Source organism: Chlorocebus sabaeus, chromosome 16, assembly GCF_047675955.1.
Source record: "Chlorocebus sabaeus isolate Y175 chromosome 16, mChlSab1.0.hap1, whole genome shotgun sequence".
NCBI lineage: Eukaryota > Metazoa > Chordata > Mammalia > Primates > Cercopithecidae > Chlorocebus > Chlorocebus sabaeus.
In genome coordinates this window covers 71,057,491-71,080,397 of record NC_132919.1, presented here as the reverse complement: position 1 = coordinate 71,080,397, position 22,907 = coordinate 71,057,491, and the positions used below count along the sequence as shown (strand labels likewise).

At 38.1% G+C, this 22,907-nt stretch overlaps 1 protein-coding gene across 4 annotated transcripts; it reads right to left on the bottom strand.

Annotated features, from left to right (window-relative positions):
- Positions 1-923: 923 nt before the first annotated feature.
- Positions 924-22,131, bottom strand: SMARCE1 (SWI/SNF related BAF chromatin remodeling complex subunit E1). 4 transcript variants are annotated; one of them, XM_037993718.2, is made up of 12 exons: positions 21,361-22,131; positions 19,370-19,421; positions 19,149-19,192; positions 15,998-16,102; positions 11,023-11,103; positions 9,930-10,061; positions 9,467-9,638; positions 5,480-5,652; positions 4,877-4,978; positions 3,998-4,208; positions 3,493-3,571; positions 924-2,210 (listed from the first exon to the last, which is right to left on the bottom strand). In XM_037993718.2, exons 2-11 carry the CDS (start codon positions 19,374-19,376, stop codon positions 3,507-3,509), a joined length of 1,092 nt encoding a protein of 363 aa, XP_037849646.1. In that variant the 5' UTR covers positions 19,377-19,421; positions 21,361-22,131; the 3' UTR covers positions 924-2,210; positions 3,493-3,506. The 4 variants fall into 4 exon arrangements, with proteins under 4 accessions (XP_037849646.1, XP_008010971.1, XP_072861430.1 ...); XM_008012780.3 differs by lacking the exon at positions 3,493-3,571 and having other exon boundaries at positions 21,361-22,130; XM_073005329.1 differs by lacking the exon at positions 15,998-16,102 and having other exon boundaries at positions 21,361-22,127.
- Between the last annotated feature and the right edge of the window lie 776 nt (positions 22,132-22,907).

Sequence of the window (22,907 nt, the reverse complement as noted above, 5' to 3'; positions counted from 1 at the left end):
TGGGAGGCGGAGGTTGCAGTGAGCCAAGATTGCCACCACTGCACTCCAGCCTGGGCAACAGATGGAGACTCCAACTTAAAAAAAAAAAAAAAAAAAAAAAAAAAATCCCATCTCCCATCTGACTTACTTCCCTCATCAACCAATTGCCAGTGTTGTATGGGCAGGCTTGGTCTGGATACACTTGTTTTCCCAGTGCTATTTCCAGCTAGGCAAAAGAACCACTTCCATTCTCTTAGAGTTTTCCATACCACAGTAAAGAACCTGGTATCTTGCTGGGGCACTGTTTTCCACCCATATTATACTACATCTGCCCATTTTGACTACTAGAAAATGTATCAAAGAGGCTGTCCAATTCGTCTGAGTTGAGATGGCTGAAGTTCTTAGCCATATAATGGCCAAAGCTCAACAGATTTGATACGAATTCGTTCTTTGAAGCACAAAGAAACAGATGTCAAGAGTTGTTTCCACCCAACATGAAGCTTCCTCCCCTCCTCTCAGGAAGCTGAACATAGATTCCTAGTCACTAATGTGCTATGAACTGAATAGCAGTGAATTCACTATAAATTAACTCATGCTGGCACAGAGTTCTCTCCATATAAGCACAGGACTTACATTTGTTACATAGCCATTTTTTCAAAGATAGTTCAAACGTTACAGATTTCTCCATATTCCCTTTACTTTTGGAGTCAAAGACCAACTTCCGTATGTGACATTGACTATAATGTAAGAAAAGTGATTTTCACAAGTGTCTTGTACAAATAAACTATTGCAGCAGTTTATTGAGACACTTGGGTGAGACAAGGGCCCTGAGTACACAAATTCATAATGGCTGAGTGGTCATTCCACACTGTCACTGCATTACAGAAAAAAACTGGATGCCTGTCTTGCATACAACTACGTAGTACATTAAAAACACTGAGACCTTTTTCTTCATTTTTTTTTTTTTTTATTACATTTGGACCTTTAAGAAACATATACCATCAGATATACCACTATTCAGTAAAAATCTATTCTAGTTTTTGGGAAGCATATGTGTCACAAACTGTCTTGCTTCTAGTCTCCAAGACTTTAAGAGTTTATCAAAAAGGTGGGCTCTGATCTATGGGATCCTGAGCCTTGAGGTTTCGAATGTTCTGATTATTGTAAAACAATTTCAAGTGGATTAACTTAATTCCCAGCTGTTTTTCTTCAGAAATGGGCTAATCAGTTTGAATTATCTAGTCCATTACAAGAATATTAAATTCCTTGAGCTTTGTGATCTATTCTGTCTTTGGAAAACCTGGTAAAAAAGTAATTTTCTTTCTATACAATAAGGATGGATTTACCAGAACATACCCAATATTAATCATAACAAAAAGCAGTACAGATAATGTATATGTGCTGTGTTCACTTTAATGACCATTTCATAAGTAACTACTCTAACTATGGGGACTATTTCTGGATCAGTAAGATCCACGCGTAGTTGCAGGCTACACTCAACTTCTTAACACAACTCTTGGTATCTGACATTGATTAAAAGTAAAAAAGGGTAAGTGAACAAATACTTACTCATACATGATCACGTTTTTAAGAAGCTACCCTTTGCAGAAGTAAACAAGAGAGGAAACTTTCAGGAAGCTGTTGATGGGGATTGGGAAGGTTTAAAGCTATGGCTTTGGTAAGCACCCCAGTGAGCTGTAGGAAGGCATTGTAAGAGTAGATTCTGCAGCATCAAAGGATAATTCTCTAAAAGAGGTGGGTGTTTTCTCAATTAACCTAAATTCTGAGGCTTTCAGCAGTTGAGGGCTAGAAACAAGATCCAAAGAAAAGAGCCATCTTCACAACACTTAAGAAAGGTGACTGACTGTGCCAGTAGGCTCATGATGCTAAATGGTCCAAAAGCCTTTGGTGGTGTGATATGGACAAGAAAAAAATTAATACACAAACCACATAACACCATTAAAACCAAAAAACATTTTTTCATTTAAAAAAGTATTTAGAACACATAAAACAAGGCAACATTTATTCTTTTTTCTCATCTTCTGGTATGGGATCTGTTGGTGGCTCCTCCACTGTTGCACTGTTGCTCTCCGAGCCAGTGTTACTATCACTGGTTCCTTCCTCTGCCATACTGTCGACTCCCTCCTGCCCACTCTCCTTGTCCTCAGGAGTAGACGTGCCTTCTTCACCGTTCTGTTGGCTCTCTGTCGTTTCTTCAAGGTGTGTCTCCTCTGTAATCACACATCTGTCACTGTCAGTTCCAAGATGAAATTCTACTCTAGTTAAGCTGACAGTATACAGCTGTGCTGTCCAGTATGGTAGCCACTAGCCACATGTGGTTATTAAACCCCTGAAATGAGCCAGTGTGACTAAAGAACTTTTAAGAATGTTGGAACAATTTGTGTATGAAAAATCTACTTTTTAGCTGTAAATTAATGAAATTTATTAAATAAATGCAGATCAAATACTTCTGATGAAAATTTAGCTTCTGACTTGAGATGTGTATAAAAGTATAAAATATACATTGGATTTGAAGACTATTTAAAAAAAGGAAAGCGGATTTTAAAAATGTTCCTTCTGTGTTGAAATAATTTTATTTAAGATATGTTGAATAAAACATACTGTTAAAACACTTGTTTGGCTTAACTTTTAAAAATATGTTACTAGTAGAAAGTGTAAAATTTCACATGTGACTTGCATTTTATTTCTACTGGACAGTGAATGAGAGTTAGTCTGTAGTGTTATGGATTAAACAAGGAGAAAGCAGTTGTAGAAATAATACAAGGTTGACCTTTTAGACACTTTGTTTAAAGTCATGCTGGGCTGTTTCCTGTAAGAAATTAAAAGCCTGAGGTTTTAGCTCTAATAGTCTCAAACAATTTTCTTCAGGTTTTTTCCTTGAACTAGGAGGACAGAACCTGAGTAAAGACCTGCAAACCTTAAGCATAAGACATGCCCCATTCATAGATGCCAAAACAGAGGCAAAGGACTAAGTGTTCATCTAGTTGTAAAATTAGCAAAAATCAGTATTTTAATTTTCAAGCTTTTGTTTTAACCACAAAAATGTGCTCATGCTCCAAATTCATTAAGATGAATGAATTCACGTTCATATAAAACAGAAAGAGACTCAGATAGTGAAACTTAAAATATGACTATTTAAAATGTTAATCTGCTGGATTAAATTTTGCAGAAATACCTGGTAAAGATATCTATATTCCATTCATGTTTTCCAGATGGCTGTCATTTGAGTACAAAGTATGGCACTCGGAGGTTGCCATTTGAGAACCAAGTATCACTACTGTTCCTCCCACTTCTTGCAACGATGCTCCAGGAAGCCTTTGGTTTTGTTTTCCATAACTACTTTTAGCTTAGTCCTGTTTACACAGTGTACTAGGCAGTGTCAAAACAGTGCTATGAGGTAAGGTGATCTCAAAATTACAAGTGATGATCAATGTAATCAGTACTTTATGTAAGTTTTATTTATACAAGTTATTTTTAATTTTATTTTTTTACCTTGAGGGATGCTTTTAATCAGGAAAATCAGTATACCTAGAAGTAAGGGTTTTTCTAGGACAGAGCTGGCAATTTTTTTCTGTAAAGAGCCAGACAGAAAATATTTCAGAGTTCGCAGGTCAGGCAGTTTTTGCTGTAACTACTCAACTATACTGTTGTAGCCCCAAAGCAGCCACAGACAGTATGTAAACAAACAAGTGTGGCTGTGTTCCAGTTTTATTTACAAAAACAAGTGATGGGCAGGATTGCCTTACAGGTATTACTTTGCAGAATGCTGTCCTAGGACACCAAAGACAATTAATCTTAACAGTAATAACCACATCTTGATAAATAATGTAAGCATTAAAGGTTAAAATTTTGAATGTCAGTATCATGTCAAATCTAGTACTCGGAATCACCCTCAGTGGCAGGTACCAGAATACCTGCACTTAGAAAGGAAAACCTAAATTAAAGACAGCCATACAAAGTCTTAGCACTTCCTTTGCGTTTGTTGCTAGTGTGTTACCTGTCTCCATTGGAATGTTCTCATCGTCTTTCTTCTCCTCGCCTTTGTTGGCTGCTTGTTCTTCCTCAGGAACGATGCTGCTCTGACTGCGCTCAGCTTGCTCTGCGGCCTCCTTCTCCCTTTCCTCCTGCCTTTTGCGGGCCTGTTCCTCTGCCTGTGCAATCTCAGCTGCAATTTTCTCCATATCCACTTCTACTTTCAGACCGCACAACTAGTCAGAAAAAAACAGAACTCGGTAATGTTTTTTCCTTATAATTTGTGAGCCAGATATATTCTTTCAAAAGTTGGTTTCCTTGCCTATAAACTATATATATATCTATACACCTGTGTGTCTGTGTATGTGCGCAAAAAAATGTGGTTCTAGGTCTTCTCTGAAACTCTTGGGTCTACAAGAAATGAAAACTGCTCTAGCAGTCATATAATACGGGATATTTCAGAGTAGCTGGTGAGGCAAAATAGTGAAAATTCTGGGGTATACATAAGGCTTCCATTTTACATTCTGGGCTACCAACTAGATTTCCTTGTCTGAATGCAAAGTGCAAACTATAAATTACATTTAATGAAGACATCTGATGAATAAATCACAATAAAATGAAAGTAGTTAATGACTGTATGGGAGTTTAAAATATCAGAGGGCTCTAGCATTTATAGGCCTAGTAGATATGCATATACTTCATGATATTTCAAATTTATTGCAATTTTGTCAAGAGAATGGGAATAATTTTATATTAAAAAAAGATCTTGCAGGTTATATAGTAAAGTTAGCCCTGTTTCAAAGTGAACAACATTCAATAAAAACACTATTTTGGAAAAAAGAATGAGGAAAAATAAAGTAACAGGTATGGTGATAAAAGTATAGTTAACATATTAAACAGATACCCTTTTAAGTTCATTGTTAAATGAATCTGTGCTTTCCAGGAATTTCCTCTTCTTCTCCTGGTGTCGTTCCTCTATTTGAAGAAGTTCAGCTTCTAGTTTTCGCTGCAAGACAGGATCAGGCTTCACAATTATGTCTCCTGTTTTAATGGTTCATACTTTCAAACAGTGTACCAAATAATGTTTTGAACTTTAGATCATTTATTCCATGAGTCTAGCTAAGATTTAAAAAATACAAAATGCAGCACAAAGAAATGATTATGATCAATAGGTAAATGTTAAAGAATACTGTTTCAGGCCTGAGCAATTCCTTTGGAAAAAGTATTTAGCAGAGCAGTAAAGACTGATAGGACGCCTCAAAATTCTTAAGTTCACATGTATTTCTTAACAAATATACCTTCCATTACAAGGTTCTATATTATAGTTTTTAATGACAAACTTGCTAAACATTTGGGAAAGGTCCACTTCCTTAAACCTCTTCTCCAAATCAGGAACAGTTTAGATTGACATATTTAACAGCTACATTTAGGCATGGTGTAGGAATCATGTCAGCTGGGATTTGTGGTATAGGCCCATTTTATTGAAATGAATGTTTTATGACTTTACCTGATGAACCATTAAGGACTGGACCTGCCGTTTGAGGACCTGCATTCTAGCTGTTGTGACAACTGACCGAACGTCTGGCACCACACTCTCACTAAGAATTTCACTGATGAGGCGGTGGTTTCTCTGGAAACGGGCGGTGGCTGTATGCTTCATTGAAAAGCCATCATCATAATCTGGAATGAACAAATTGTTCTGCAAAGTAGGTCACCAGTAACCATAAAAAGGAGTGTAACATGTTAACACTTAATTATCAAAGAACTATGGCCCTTGCTGGCCTAACAAAGGGACCTGACCAGCGTCATGGGAGCACTGGGCAGTTACTTGATAAAAACCATACAGAGGACGTAATGTGTTCACTGGCCAAGGTACTAATTTATCTCACAGTCTTTAAGTGATGATGTGTGTCTGAGAAGGCTTTGGCTAAAACATAAATGAGATACAACATGTCTTCTGGCTTTGGAATCAATGTGAAGGCTGCATGTGATGGCAGTAATTGAAATTCTGCCCAATGTTTCACTTTTTTGGTAGTGACTTAAGGCATGTAACAACTAACGAACAACATATGAACTGGGCAGTGACTTTATGAAAATGCCAATTTGTAAAATTATCACAGCAGAGGAAACATCATCTCTAACAATATTCAGTTTCCCAGGCCCTCAAGGAATTTTATAGAAGAAAAATAAATGTTTTGATTCCAAATTTAATTTTTGTCAGTTTACACTTAGCCAGCTGTACGGGTCTGGTTTATATGCTTCTGTTTCATTTTGTTTTGAGACAGAATCTCACTCCGTTACCTAGGCTGGAGTGCAGTGGCCCAATCTCGGCTCACTGCAACCTCCACCTCCCGGGTTCAACCGATTCTTGTGCCTCAGCCTCCCAAGTGGCTGGAATTACAAGCACATGACACCACGCCTAGCCAATTTCTGTATTTTTAGTAGAGATAGGATTTCACCATGTTGGCCAGGGCGGTCTTGAACTCCTGACCTCACGTGATACGCCCATCCTGGCCTCTCAAAGTGCTGGGATTACAGGTGTGAGCCACTGCGCACATCCTATACACTTATTTTTAATAGGTATCTAGTGTTTCCTTAATTTCAGTCTTTGCTCTATCGCCTTCATAGTTTTTCATATATCTACTAACAGCCTGTACTACTGTTTACTTAATATTTTTCTTTAAACTAACTCATTGAGAAAAAAAAAAGCTTTCTCTGTAGCAATACATACTAAAACAAATGCTCCTTTTTGACCCACTTAATCACCTCAGTGTCCCACCAGACAGGGAGGAACCATACTTGAGCAAACCTTGTTACAGAGGAAACCCTGTTACAGAGGAAACCCTGTTACAGAGGAAAGCCTGTTACAGAGGGAAGCCTGTTACAGAGGAAACCCTGTTACAGACGGAAGCCTGTTACAGACGGAAGCCTGTTACAGAGGGAAGCCTGTTACAGAGGAAACCCTGTTACAGACGGAAGCCTGTTACAGACGGAAGCCTGTTACAGAGGGAAGCCTGTTACAGAGGGAAGCCTGTTACAGAGGGAAGCCTGTTACAGAGGGAAGCCTGTTACAGAGGGAAGCCTGTTACAGAGGGAAGCCTGTTACAGAGGGAAGCCTGTTACAGAGGGAAGCCTGTTACAGAGGGAACCCTGTTAGAGGCCTTTGTGGTGCTCCTATGTCAGTTTAGCACCTCTCTTATTGTCTCGCACTTAAGTAGTTCCTAAAATTCTCATTATCATAAATACTACAGCTAAAAACTGTTGTTTTTGTAAACAGTTAAAAAAATTACTTTTGTTTCCTTTTGAGTAATTTCTTTAGGAAATAAACTTCTGAAATTAAAACTATTAGGTAAGATACAGTTTTTTAAAAACTGTAACCTTTCTACTTTTAAGAGTTTTTCACCTTTAGGGTTATATATGGTATATCTGTGCTACCTCTAAGTTATCTGTTTTTGTTGTTATTTTTTATTTTCTTCTTTCATTTATATGGCCCCAGTGTTGACCACAGATGGGGTAATAAGGTCTAAGAATTTGGGCTTGTTCTTCCTTGCATTAAGTCATCTGCTTCCTTTTTTTGGGGAATGGCTTTTCTAATTATGATCTAATTGAACAGCTATTTATCCCATGAAGAGGCTCTCACTGAACAAAAGCCTTCATTGTTTTGTGTGGATAATTGCACATGCCCTCTTTTTTTTTTTTTTTTTTTGAGACTGGGTATTGCTCTGTCATCCAGGATGGAGGGCAGTGGCATGATCATAGCTCACTGCAGTCTCGAACTCCTGGGCTCAATTGATCCTCCCACCTCAGCCTCAGTTGGAGCAGCTGGGACTACAGGCACAAGCCACCATGCCCAGCTAATTTTTAAGTATTCTGTAGAGATAGAGTCTTGCTGTGTTGCCCAGGCTGGTCTCAAACTCTTGGCCACAAGCGATCCTCCTGCTTTAGTTTCCAAAAGTATTGGGATTACAGGCGTGAGCCATGGCGCCTGGTCATGTCTATCTTTTGACAGTCCTCTGTTAAAGAAGACAGTAGCTGCTGCATTTCATGCAGATGCCACCTTTCTCTTATGTACATTTGACATACATTTCCACCTCCCAAGTCTTCCTCTTTCTAATCATTTTCATACTGGCATGCTAAAGACATTCTCATACTGGCATCTTAATTACTACCTGAACTTACTTACTAGCAACTTTAAGACCCACCCTTAAAGTTAAAAACATAATAGGCCCAAGTTTGAGACTGTTTCTGAGTGAATCTCTTCAGTCCTTCTCAATGTTCATGGTGTTAATGAAAGCTTTAGTTATTTTCTACTTATGTTGCTAGCCTTTGTTTCCTCTTGTACTGACCCCCATCCTCCCAATATCTGTAGCCTGGATCATCTTCTGTTTTTCACTTCTGTATGTTTCTCTTGCATTAATCATCCCATTTGAGTAATTAAAGTGTGAGAATGCTAGTGTGTCTTTAGCACTGCTGATTCTGCTTAACACTCAATACTGTTTCTATTCCATATTCTATTCTCTATAGTGTTACATTCCACTGTCTGTATTTATGAGAACATTTGACAATATTCCAGTCCATTATTTTAAAAAAATGATTTCTGTTTTTCCCCACTTTTATCAACTTATTCTTGTCTTCAGGTGCTATTATTGCTTCCTCCCTCATTGATTCTGTCTTTAAAGTTCTTATAGCCTTCCTCTTTGTTACTGCAACTTTAAGATGGGATCCTAAATCATTTTCCTGCTGTTTTTGTCACTTGTAGCTAGAGCTTCTAACCTTTTGCATATCATAGCAGTACACAGAGAAACTATTAGTATTTATACAGCACATTAGATATGTGGTTGAGTGTGTTCACACTGCAAGTGGCTATCTCTGGGTCTCCTTGCAGCTTCAGACCCTGCCTGGCTGCACAAGACCAGAACAATCAGCACACCTGCTAACTACTCATACAGAATGGCAATTAGGAAGCTCTGCTATTTGTGTGCATGTATAAAATTTGTATGGGTGTACCCTCATGTACACCCATACAAACAGTAGCATGCGCTATATTTATACATTCTTATTGGATTTCTGAATTAAATGGAAAGGAAACTTCATAATGCTTCCACATACTCATTAGCTTCTCCCTTAAGAGCCTTTAATTCAGCGAATTTAGTGAACCAGTAAGAAAACAGGATATAACTAGAATGCATTTAGCTTTGTAAAAGCAGATGAGGCAAAATCCTGATTGTGATTTAAAAACCTTTCATGAATTTTGAGTACAAAGATTTTGATAAACAATAAATAATTTTTGCCAGTTTCTGCACTCAAAAGGATATTTCTTTTTCTTGTGGGAAATTCACATACAAATCTTACTCAATATAACCAAAATACTGAGATGACACATAAATTGTGCTTTCTTTTCCATTTAGGATAAGAAATAAAACACACCTAAGAGATTACTTATATCCTAACTCTCAGAGAAAGCATAAACAAAACCCCACTTTTTTTCTTTTACCATCTGGATCTTCCGCAGGCTGAATGCTCATGTACGGTTCCCCTTTCTCCATGCGAGACTGTCTCTGTCGACTTTCTTCCTCTAAAGCAGCTTCTGCACGACTTTTTGCATTTATGTAAGCAAGGTACGCGGGGGAGTTATGATAGGCCTTCATAGATTCATTGTACTCTATCTGAAATTCAAATGTTTTTTGGTTTTATAATTAACATTTTGCAGGTTATAATGCAGACTTATGTTATCTCATTTGAATATCAAAAGATATGATGTAAACAGGGTGTTCGGATAATTATCTCCTTTTTACAGACAAGAAATCTGAGGCCTTGAGAAGTTGACTTGACTCAGGTAGACAGAGCCTCAGTACAGCATCAGCCTTCTGACCAAATCTTATGTTTCTTTTATAAATAGTAAGCCAATGTTTATGTACTTTACACATTATCTATCCCACTGTGAGCCCCTATCCTACCTTTTCTGCTTCGTATTCGTTTAAATATTCTTGTTTTTCTTCATCAGTGAGATCTCGCCACATGCCACCAATAATCTTGCCAATCTCCCACAACTTTAGGTCAGGGTTGGAAGCCTTTACTTGGTCCCAGACCTTAAAAAGAAAACAGATGAAATGTTAATACTGATGTCTAAATGTATAGACCTTTAAAAATACTTTTTAATATGGAAACTTTTGAACATAAAAAGCAGAGAAAACAGTATCAAATTTCTATGTACTCATCAGCCTACTTCAACAATGATCAACGACTGACCAACCTCAGGTTATCTTTGCCCTACTGGATTATTTTAAGATAGATCTCAGACATCATGTCACTCACTTATAAATACTTCAATGTGATATGCAAGAATATCTCCAATCACTACAGACACTTAAGATGAATTACTTCAATAACACAGTCTATGTCACTAAAAGTTCACGTGAATTTAGAAGTGCTTAATTTGCATAACACAATACATCATATTATCAAAAACCAATGTAATAGTCAAGATCAAAAGGTTTAAAATTTCTAGGTAATGGTTATAATGCTCTGCCTTTTAATAAAGATATTGGCTATTTTTAAAATTTTAAGAGTAATGTAAGTTCATCACCAAAAAAAAAAAAAAAAAAAAGGAAAACTTGAGGAAAAGAAAATAAAAACTACCATAAGCTTACTGCTTAGAGATAACCACTGTCTTCTGTGTTTCCCCCCTTCAAACTAACATGTGGTTGCCATTATTTTTATAAAAATGAGATATTAATTCATGTAGTCTTGTAGTCCTCCTTCACTTAATATTTTCCTCATGTCATTAAATATTCTCCAAAAGACATGACTTTAATGGCCACAGAACATTCTATCTTAAGGGTTTTAACAGTTTATTTAATCATGCTCCTCTTGTTGGATTTTAGTTCTGGAATTCTGAAATCAGAACTAATTGCCTTAAAAACTGTATTTTTTTTGGTCCTTTCCTCTGAATATGCACAGAAAAGCTGGCTAAGCCAATCTAAAATTGGATGCAAAGAAAGAAGCAGCAAAGACAGTGTCCTCACTCCTTTCCAGGTCCTAAGCGCCTACCTTTCTGCTGTACCTCATGTAGGGCATCAGCGGCTTATCTGGTGGCTTTGGGGGTTTTGGAATCGTAATACCAGAGGATGCCTACAAAAGAGTTAAATACATTCATTATTCAACTGTAAGGAGTTCACCGGCAAACTGAAAAGAGAGTCCCTTAAAAAATTCTAATGCGCCTTTCTTCTACTCGTCCAAATATTTTCTCCACTGAAAATAGCTATCACTGCAAATTCAGAAATGTTCAAAAGAAAATGACTTTAAGCACAAACTTTTTAAATGTTTTACTTAGCAGTTTATTGCCAATGCTTTGACAACCTGGCTGCAGGAACAAATAAAATATTACATAGTAACCCATACATTGAAAATATATGGTTATATATCAACCGTCTCACATTCAGGACATTACCTGGCACCCTCTTATTCTGCTCAATTACCATTACACATACAGTCAACACTTGATTATCTGCAGCAGGATCTGAACCCTTAACACTTACCATTCTCACACTGTCTACAGGGGCCTTAACCTATTAGCACTATGTCAGGAATGTACTCCCAATATCACCACAAAAACAACTTCTCAGGTTCAAAAACAATTAGTGAAATAACAAACCACTTTACCTCCTTTGCCAGGCTAGAGATTTTATTTCTCTTAAGGTTCTGTCTGTTACCTAGTGGTTTTCTTGTAAAGAAGGAGAAGTGTGAATGAAAGTCACACCTTTTTGTGTCCTTAGTCCTAATCACAGTGTAAAAGCAAACAAGTTTAGCCAGAACAGAGAAGTGGCAGATATGGGGCCTGATTGTTATTTTTGAGGTGTTGTACCAAGAAGTTCCATTCCATTAAAAATGTTTGGTTTTATGGGAAAGACAGAGGAAAAGGAAAGATGTGATGTGCAGGAAAAGAGAGACAGAAGAAAAGGAGGGGGAGGGAAGACTGAAAAATATTTTTTAAAAAGGTAAAGCAAAAATAGGTGAGAGAAAAAATAAAAAAAGAAGGAAAGAGAAAGATAAAGTGATCAGTTTTTTTTGTGGTCTAAAGTCTAGGTGAGATTTCAGACAGCTTCTGGTAGACCACCCAGATAACACCCATCTAAAAGTATTTATTTCTGAACTTTTTAGTCTCCTCTTAATATACATGACTGCATTTGATTAAAGACCCAGAATAAGAAAAATCATTGCTATTTCAGACAATTTGCAAATTTTCAGGAGATCTCCTCTGATATTGACTCTCCCTGCTAGGCTGGAGAAATGAAGTGCTGGCTTTATTCTAATTATCAAAAGACAGGATTGGCAAATCCTTATAAGAAAACTAAAGTAACATTTTGTTCGCTTCCCCTTCTGTTGTTGCTATGATAAAACCCCAGAGATACTCCTCCACTCTGGGCTGGGACCCCAATCATAACCTTATTTTTCATTTGAGGGCTCAGGGATTAGCATGTTTGTGTCCTTTTCCACTATGATCAAGAAATGTTTCCTCTTCCTACAAGGGTCTCTCTCCATCCCTGTAACTCTACTTCTTCATATATGAAGTTATTAGAAAGAATTTCGCCTTGGAAGCAGTATTTCCTCTCTTTCCATTCCTTCCATGCATTCTTACTACACCTCATGCTAGTGCCCAGGTAGACAGACACTGTTTTTGGCCAGCAGTGGGTAAGAGAGTGAGATGGCCAGGGGGCATGGAAACTATCAAAAGTGGTGGGGTAGCAGCCAATAAAGGGAAACCTGTATCAGGGTTTGTACAAGTTCTTTTAAGGGGAAAGGGAATTCCTATAAGACTAACCTTACGGATTCAGAGGAACAGACACACAAAAGTCTGCTTCTTCACACATAGTTATTAGAAAGCATTTCCAACTCATAACCAACACAAACCTTCAGAATTCCATGAAATGGGTTACAAATAAGGTTGGAATTATGCCCATAACTGAGGTGGTTAAGACTACTGTCAAAATTTTTTTGAAATTAAAGAGGTAAAGAATTCCAAAATGCCTATGCTTTCGAGCTTTAAGTATGAATTAAAACACTTTAAAAACATAGTAGTATTTGCTTTGATATTTTTCAAAGAATCACATTTACATTAATGGATTTGCTATTTTTCCTTCTTTCTCCCAAAGAAAGGTACACATATCATCTATATATTGAGACCAGTCAACTTACAACAAAAAACCCAAACTAAAAAAACACCCCAAAACAATAATAAAGTTAAAATTCCAGATGATTTGCAGGATAGTAAAGATTTATATCATTACACACCTCCAATTTATTCAATGTCTCAGACAGACATCTTTCTACAATGTCTTAAACATTTCTGTAAAAAAAAGTTGAACATACTTTAGACCCTTTCTGGATAAGATTCAATTGGAAACAACCACTGTTTTGCTGTGCTGTAACCCTCTGTCGGGTGTGTGAAATGCGAAAATCTGTTGTTGGCTCCTTCAGTGGCCTATGGCTATGCTTTTGGAGAATGTGTTTCCATTTTTGAACTGTTTCTTTCCTTGCTACTATCAGGAAATCCACCTCTAGCAGCAACTCTTCAATTTTCTGCTTTCAATTTCCAACGGAGAGGTGGGTAGAACTGGGCTTACAGAAGAGCAAGGTCTTAGGAAATTGCCTATGAATAAAATTCACGATTTTGTGAAATTTATCTTGGCTACTCAGTTTTTTGTTGTTGTTTCTTTTGTAATTCTCAGCTGTTTCTCTAGCAGGAACTTATTTAAGAGCTTTATTCTGGGACAGAATTTCTATTAATGTACAGAAACAGGCTGTTTTTAAAGACATTTTTGTCTCAATGTGTTTTCACACCTGTACTTAAGAGAATGCTAATCATCATCTGAATGAAGAACTGACTAGGAATGAATTCCATCTTGTAGCTATCATAAGCACTCCAAAAGGTCTTGACATGCTATATAAAGTATTTACTGTCTGAGAACTATCCAAGTATACCGGAGTCACCAGGGAAACCCAATGTTCTCTACAGCCTACCAGGAGCTACTGGACAGGGCTTCACAGACTCATTCCTTGAAAACCACTAACGCAATATGCACACAATAATACCAAACGGGAGCTTCTCCTCACCCCTAAAAGTAATGCATCTAGGGTCACAATGCTTTTATTAAAATTGAAATGCTTTTATTATGGTCAAAATCAGAGCCACTGAGTCCTAACAGCCTAAACTAGATACAGAAAACAGGGCAAGTAGTGTAAAACCTCCACATTTTCTAGGCCCTTCTTCATATAGCAGTTTGATTACACTTCAACCTGGTGTTAAGAGGACAATAATACAAAGTAAATCTCCACAAAGGACCAAAACACCAAATTTTCCATGCCCCGCACCTCTCTACACTTCATCTACCATGTAGCTAGTGTCCACGCCAAATGCTCAGTTCTTAACATTCGCCAAGAAGGAATGAGAAGAAACAGATGAGTGATTTCAGATAGGGAGTGCACTTTCTCTTCCTAGTCTCCATCGAACAATCTCACATTTTTAACAGAGAATCCTCCACAGCTACATCCAAGTTAAGAACAAAATGCTTACACAAAACCAAAAGACAAATTATTGTAATATTATAGTTACCATTTGTATTCCATTAACATAGATAATCAAGAGGTGACTGTATAGAGCTATTAAATGCAATCATTCTTGTTTACTGCCCGTGAAAAAATTTCTGCATTAACATGAAGATCCAAGATTGATTCTGTTCATTAAATTAAAATGTTCTTTATCATCTGCAAACCTTGCCACCCATTACACTTGTGAAACAACACATTTAGGCCAGGGAAAAACATGTATTGATGCACATAAAAATTGTATGCATTGTGAAATGCATACATACACACACTTTGTCAGAATTCTTTTCAGATACCATGAAATATGCATGGCACATAAAACTTGATATGCTTATGAAGTACAAATTATGCAGAAACAATGAAAAATTTAGACAAACAAAACCTATCAAGCTAAGCAATATGCTTATCAAGATAGACATTCATTTGATAGCTACAAACTTTCATTTCTAGCTTGACTACAGGGTGAGAGGGCTTTTTTGAAGTTACATTAATAGAAGGCACTTGTTATTTATGAATACAGCAAACAAAAACCAGGTATTAAAAACTTTACAGCCATTCTGGGTTATATAAATTCTCAGCAACACTACATTCCATGTAGTATTTGACTTTTGGATTTTTTATCTTTAGTAAGTCATTTTTATAATTATTGGCTTTTTTGGCACTTAAACTTTTTTGAATGAAATTTAAGATGATTCTAAACTAAAAGCTTTGAAGTGTATCATCCAATTTTGAAATCTTAGGCTGATCATTTAAATGAAACATCCTAAGTTTCAGAAATCATATCTCTTATACTAAGGATTAGAAATGCACTTCTCGTTGTACGTATTTAGTTTGATACTTCAAATTAATTTCATTCAATCTTCATTCTGCATTTCTTTCAGGTGACATTAAAACGTTTTTCTCTTTTTCACTGTAGAGCAATGAGTCTCAGTTAGAAGGTCAACTATTAAATCCAAAAGACAAATAACTATGGGTAGGGATTCAAAATGGTATATCAGCCAAAAGCATTCCAGCCCTGAAAAAGCCAGGTCTGAAAGCCCAGCCTTTACTAGAAACTGAATCCTTGAGACTAATGCCAATCACCTTATAAAAACGAAAAATACTCTTTATGCCAAAAAGGGTATTTTTACCAGAAGAAATTCTGTTTGTTTACATACAGTATAAGCATCAAGTGCTCAAGGCTTTATCCCTACCAACCACCAAACAGAATGGATTTTTCTTTTCTTCCATATACATTCCAGATCTCACTATTTATTTTTTCAGTGTGAGATGCTACAATGAATGTTGAAAATAGTCAAAAAGCTAGGTTAAAAAAATTTTTTTAAATGGCTGTGCTTATGATTCAAAAAGACCTAATTCTGAAGGCATTTCTGGTCAATTCCAGTTGTTTGCCGGATGCTGTAATAGTTGATTCTCCTACCGTGACCCGGCTGTTGGTGCCCGGGTTCCCTCCCAGCCTGTAGTTGTTGTAGGCGAGATGACTGTATGGATTGTATCCCACAAACCCTGGTGTGCTGGGCATTTGCTGATGGAAACAAATGAGACAAAAACACGAATGAGAAATGAGCTCAAACGAGGAAAACACAGAAATGAAAAATGATCTGCATATGGCATGCAAAAGCAACCTGAATTTAAACAAGCAATGATGTGTTGTAATTGTTCTTTTTTTCCACTGAGGAAATTAAATATTTTTCTTTCATTGAGAAACCTGTCTGCAGTGTCTTTTGGTTGTTTCTCTCTTTCTTTTTTGCAGGGACTGGGGGTGTTTGTGTGACTGTGAATGTGTGTTGTGTTTCTGGAGGAAAGCAATACACTGAAGTGTTTAAAACATTCAGGATTTACTTTATGGTCAACAACAGGATATAACAACTTAGCAATATATGAAGACTGAGATAGGAAGGCTTAAAGTGTGATAAACTAGAACTCTGAAAACACTACATGCAAAACAAAACACAATTTATTTGACATGTGGATGCCACCAATGTATTCATCTACTAAAAACAAAAACAAGAAATGGATCTGATTTCAAAGACAGTTTTAAATCATTTTATATAATGTGAGAAATGAGAAGAGACTCAAATCGGGAAGCCAGGATTTGTCAATTGAAAAGAACATATGCTGGATTTGATGGATGTCACATACATGATTTAAAACAAAGACTTGTAAGAAATGCATGGATTTCATTCTGGGGTACTATCTGATCTTTTTAACCCGGTCATTCTTTTATAGGATTTCTCTTCCATCTCTTCTTTGATCCATCTTCCACAGGTCAATCATGAAAACATTTCTGCATTTAGTCTCAATGTGAACTACTTTTCTAGTTGATAGACTTGAATTTTTTTTCATCTACTTTCCTGATAGCTCTCACCCTTTCAAAACACAACTGCTCATTTCAGCAACAGAACTCTTGGTTTTTGTGAATTACGTGTTGATGTAATCACAAATGGGCTCTTAGATAGCAGTGGCCTTGGGGCTAATACAATGACACTCAATGTTCATGAGAACCAAGGCATAATGTATAGAAAGAATATAGTAGAGAGAGACCAAAATTCGGGTATTTTACCTTGTAAAGCTCAATCAAAATATGTGACAATTTCATTTTTACATGCAATTAACAATATCGGTCCTTAATTGTATAATGTAAAATACACTTAACACATTCCAACTAAGCTGTAGCTGTTACAAAATAAACACAATTTCCTAAAACATGCCGCTGCACATATCCTTAGTACCCAAAAGAAAGACATTTAAGCAGATATTACATTTGATACTCTTTAGGAGAAAAGAGAACGGCTGATCAATTTCTAGTCTATACAGTTAGAAAAGACGCAAATTAAGCATATTTAAGTAGGCAAAACACAGATGAAGTATCAAAGGCATGAAAGAAGTGTATATTACTTGGAGTGGTACATTTGGGTGGCGGAGGTGATAGTGGTGATAGTGTTGGTAGTGGTGGTGATGGTGGTGGTGGTAGGAGTAATGGAAAGAAGGAAGGAGAATAATTAATTTAGTATCCATTCTGTTGGATGTTTTAATCCCTAGTTTTCTATATTTTGTGTGTTAATGTGAAATTATAATGGCACAAAAATATAACTAAAGGCAAAAAAAATCCTTTTTACGCATAGTAAGTTATAAGGGGACACTTCATTTTTGAAATATTTTAATCTCAAAAAATCAAGTTTGTCCTCAAGATATGACACATCGTCAGAGGCAGTATTTATGTCAAAATGACACCTTCAAAGTTTGCATAAATAATAAGAATCACTGTTCAACATTATGAGGCAATAATGTTATAAAAATAAGGGAACTAAAAAAAAAAAAAATGGAAAGCAAAACATTGTAATTATACCATTTCCAAAGCTGAAGTACATGGTTAGCTCTTTGAGGTCAGACTCTCAATTGTTCAGCTCCACCTGTATAGCCACTAGCGGAATGCCATGGAGATGGTCATAACAAATGTTCTTTGATTTAAGAAAGAAAAGAAACCAAGCACAGGACTTTACGGTCTACTGGAATTAACTTTAGAGCCTGTATATGATATAAATTGAAATGAGAACATATGGTACAGTATCTCTTTTTAAAAGTATCTCACTAAAGAAAAACAAATTGTCGATAAATGTAACTAAAACATACATCTGAGGGTTAGTAAATATGAATAGTTTTCTAGCGGAGAAAACAAAATTACACAAGGACCTAATTAGTAGTAAAAAGTAGACTAGCCTGAAATTTAGGTGGTAGGGGGTATGGAAGGAAGGATTAATATTAAATAACTAATTTTGTAGAATTTGGTCATGTTAACAGTGTTTTTTAAAAAACAAACAAAACCCCCCCTCCCAAAAAACCAACAAGGAAGCCATTTCAGCAAGACCTGAACAGTTACTGCTAAATCTGTTTTGTAGGTTGGAAAATTATTTTACATGCTGACCAAGCTGGGCCAGAGCTTGCTGGGTGAAAAACATGTTCACAACTACTTTTTAAATACCTCAAAACATACATACTTCCAAACCAATAAAATATAATTTATGGAGTGGAAAAAGATTCAGTAGCAAGATCTGACCCATGGATAACGAAATCTTTACTTGAACAGCTTGAAAATACTTACAATGAGTATAGTTTCAGAAGCTTTATCGTTTAATAGGACAATTTTATAGAGAGACAAGAAAGGAGAGAAAAACATAACCAGTTGAAGGTTAGGTTTAACAAAAAAGCCAGAATGAGCATTCATTCAGTAACAACTTAAAGACTCTTAATAGTGAAGATTAATAAGAAAGAAATGGTAAAACTTTCACTTATTTCCCATTTGCAAAGAAAAAAACAAAACAAACTGAGCATAGGAGGTTGGAGTTTTACAGTATTGTTTCTTTAAATGTTGGGGTTGGTTCAAGGAAAGATGCAAATAATTATTTTATTTAGTAGGAAATGCTTTTTTTTTTTTTTTTTTTTTTTTTTTTCTTTTAAGCTGAATTTCATCCTGTTGCTGTGATGATTGAGTGACTGTCACTGGAAGACATCTGGGTTTTTGTATCAAGGCCAGACTTGGCTATTACATTAACAAGAAAATTAAAACTTACTGTTGCAGGAGCTGGGGTGGGAGGTGGGGCATAAGATGGTCTTTCTGTTTGAAAGAAAATAAATAACTTCTTGTAAACAACTGAGATATAATACTATGCAACAAAACTACCAATGGTCCTGTTTTGAAGAAAAAAAAAATGAGAGTATTTTGGAATTCCCACTTGCTAGGGCATTAGTCTCTTATTAACATAGATTGATAAATATAAAAATTGAAACTTACTTGACATTTTGGAAGATTAAGTTCTCAGTTCCTTAAGAATGAATCTGAGACACTAAAATAAAAAAAAAAGGAAAAAAAAAGAGAATCAAAACTCAGCAAGCATACGAGAATGTTTTCCTAATGAATAGGGTAATTTAATTGGTATTTCTGAGTAAAATTACTTCACCTTAATTCCTAGTAATTAAGCCTTTTGCATATTTTAACTAGTTCTTATAGGAGATTTGGTTGATTAGAATTAAATGACTAAAATAAAGTACTGGGGATATTTAGAAATGTACTTTCAGGTTTTTTCTTGGGATACTAAGCTACCTCTTGTATGGAAAACATTTTGCTGACGCCATGTAAACATTTCATCGGACTGATACAAAGATGAGAATACAAAGTGATGTATTAGAGTCCAACCCAACAAGGCCTACCAGATACTGACAGCTCCTTGATCAGCAACTGTACTATGTTTTTGGGATAACAATTTTTATTAAAATTGGCAGCATTTTATTCCTGGAAGCAGTGCAAAAGGTAATTGGTATGACAATGAACTTCACATTCTCTTAAGAGTGGTAAAAAGCTTCATAAATGCTGGGAATAAATTTTGAGAGTCTACCTGAAAAATTCTTACTCGTCCTTCACGGCCCATTTCAAATTTTTTCTTCTCAATGAAACTTTCTTGATACATTACCTGGGCAGAATTAATTGCTTCCCCATCTGTATTCCTATACAGTTTACACAGATCTATGATATTATTGTAAGTTTTTTTAACTTGTCAATATGGCTAGATTGTATGCTACTTGGAAACAGGGACCATGGCAGGACCCAGCTCAATTCTTAGGAAATTTTTTCCTAGTATTACCAGCTCACAACATAATCAGGCCCATGTGAGCTTGTTCTTTACATCAACATACATCACAAATAGTGAGGTACAAAAAGACAAAAATTCATCTTTAGAAAGAAGGCAAATAAACTTCTATGACTATTGGAGGTATTTGCATCCAAAGTTATGTGGAATAGATCCGATTTTTCACTTCTATTACTCATTTTAAGGAAATTCCCTGGAGCGTAAGGAATGAGTCCTGGTGTGGAAAGAAACAGTTCATTTTCTCAATGGTCCAACCTGAGTCTTTCAAAGAACAGTCAGAAACCTTTGACTCTGGTGTAGATTTCCTTTCTGCTCACATTAAGGGAGCTGTCAACATCCAGCAGGCCTCGCTGCAGGGGACCCTGACAACTGCCATAAGCTCCTTGTACGTTATACTTCATTGTTAATACTTTAAAATTAGGGTTCTCCTTTGCTAGAACATAAAATTTAAGAGTGGGCTTGTACATTTGTCCACCGTTGGATCCATCCTTGGTGCCTGGCATAAAAATAAATACCCGATAAATATTTGTTCAAGAAATACTTTATACGGGGTAGGCTTAGGACCCTATTTCGCTTAACAGTCACAAGTACTTGATATGTACAGCTATCCCCATTTTACAGATGAAACAAGGGAGTCTCGGAGAGTCTAAACAACTTGTCTGAAGCCATATGCAGCCAGGAAGTGCCAGAGTTGGGTTTCAAACCCAGGCCAAACTATTTCAGAGCGCTGCTCGTCTCCATAAGCCACATCTTGAGTCCTCAGGTCGCTGCCTGAACCAATGGGGGAACCTTATTCCTGGGGGTGAGAACCACGGACTTGCCTCGCCCGCGGGCTTCCTGAGGTCGCTCTCATTGTCTCGGAGAACGTACTTTACTAGCAACTCCCCTAAAACAAGGTATGCACAGGTGCTTTGACCAATTTCGGGTGACCGGCCTTGCCTCCAAGGAGGGGGCCCCAGATGGGACTCCCTTCCAACCCTCGCTCTGCTAGGCCTCAAGGAGGCCGCAACCGGCTCCCGGCTGTGGCCCCACGGCCAAGCCTGAACCCCAGCAACCCCCGGGAACTCGGAGTTCAGCCAAGCGGGGACACCACGACTTGCCCCCACCGACCCGGTCCGGCCCACTTGGAAACACTCACCCGCGGGCAGTAAAAGCGCCCGCAGCTCCGGCTTCGCTTCCCTTTGTCCCGCGCACGCCCCGCCCCTCGCGTCCGGAGCTTCCGCACTCGCACTTTCCACACTCTTCTTAATTTTTTTTTTCCGGGCCCCACCCGACCCTCTTTGGAAAAAATAAACCTTCTAGTGAGGATGCGGTGATGCTTAGCACACTCTGGGATTTTTTTCAGGCCCCATTGGTTCCTCAAAACTCCCCGAATTTGGATACTTTCCTAGCCGGGCGCCGATTCGTCACGGCGAAGAGAGCCGAAGAGAACCGACCGCGGGATAGGCCTGGGTTTAACGGCTGTGAGGAGCTGGAGCGGCCGCAGCAACCGAGGAGGTGGCGGGAGGCGCCGGGCCTTGCGGAGGGGCGGTGGGGGCTGCAGTGGGAGACGGCGGGAGGCACTTAGCGCCAGGCCGCGGAACCACCGTGGCCGCGCGCAGCTCGGGCAGACTCCGGCTGAGCCCGCCCCTGGAGGGGCCCTCCCCGACCCGGGTCTTTCCTTTCGGCTGTGGGCCAGAGGACTACACTTCACTATGCCGGGGATGGAGGCGTGGAGGACTCGTTTCGCGGCGTTTGCGTCCTCGCAGACGCCTCGCAGGGCTTCCTGCGCTCGCGGCGCGGTAGTAGCTTTTGCGAAAAGCAGTACGAGTTTTGCAGTTTTTCCAAGCGCTTTTAGAGTGTAATCGTCCCAGGTTTCTGAGCCAAGGCCCGGAGAGGTTGACCCTCTTACAACAGCTTGTGTGTCCTTGCAGCGACGCGGGTGCCACCTGGTCTCCGCCCCAAAGCTGCCTTGGCTCCTTCGGTTCCCGCCAGCGGGAACGACCGTCCCCACTTTCAGCTTAAACTCATCTGTCCTTCCGGATCCAGCTCAGAGGTCTCTTTGTGATGCCCTCCAGGAACTTCCCCCGCTAGTAAATCCTTCCTTTGTATTCCCGTGGCTCTTTGATAATAGTGACTGGAGTCCTGAACCTGACCCTTTGTATCGGACCGTGTTTGTCATCTCCAGTGCTTTATGAAGGCCTTGAAAGCAAGGTTCAGCCGTTTGTTTTGGTCATCTTCCCATTGCCAGTGCCTGCGAAGGACTTGACTCATTCACTGTTAGACGCTCAGTAAGTGTGTATTGAGGCAGCCCCCTGTGCTACTCCGGGGCTCTTTCCACTACATCATGAGTATGTTGGTTTACCAGATGGAGTGAGTAGCCTCCTCTTTGGATACATAAACACCTGACGGATATTGTGGGGCCACTGTGGAGGAGAATGAACAGATGGGACCCCTGACCTGTCGTTACTTGAAAACAGTTGACATTTAGAGAGAGAGGCTGAATTCTTGGGCTGCCCTTAGCCCTCATCCTGAGTGTGCCAACAGGGAATAGAAGCATCTCTAGTCTGCAAAGCCAGGAACAAGTGCTACTCTGTCCAATTTTTCCAATATTGTTATACTCATGAATAGAGATTAATGAAATTGAAGAGCATATTCAAGAGAAAGACTAAAGGAGAGGTCGTCTGCCCTTTGGACAGGCAGCTT

What these genes read in the sequence shown, in the direction of transcription:
- SMARCE1 (XM_008012780.3), bottom strand. An exon ending in ACGAATACGAAGCAGAAAAG is followed by an intron (nt 9,639 to 9,929) that starts GTAGGATAGGGG and finishes TTTGAATTTCAG; the next exon opens with ATAGAGTACAATGAATCTAT. An exon ending in AGTCCTTAATGGTTCATCAG is followed by an intron (nt 4,979 to 5,479) that starts GTAAAGTCATAA and finishes CCTGTCTTGCAG; the next exon opens with CGAAAACTAGAAGCTGAACT.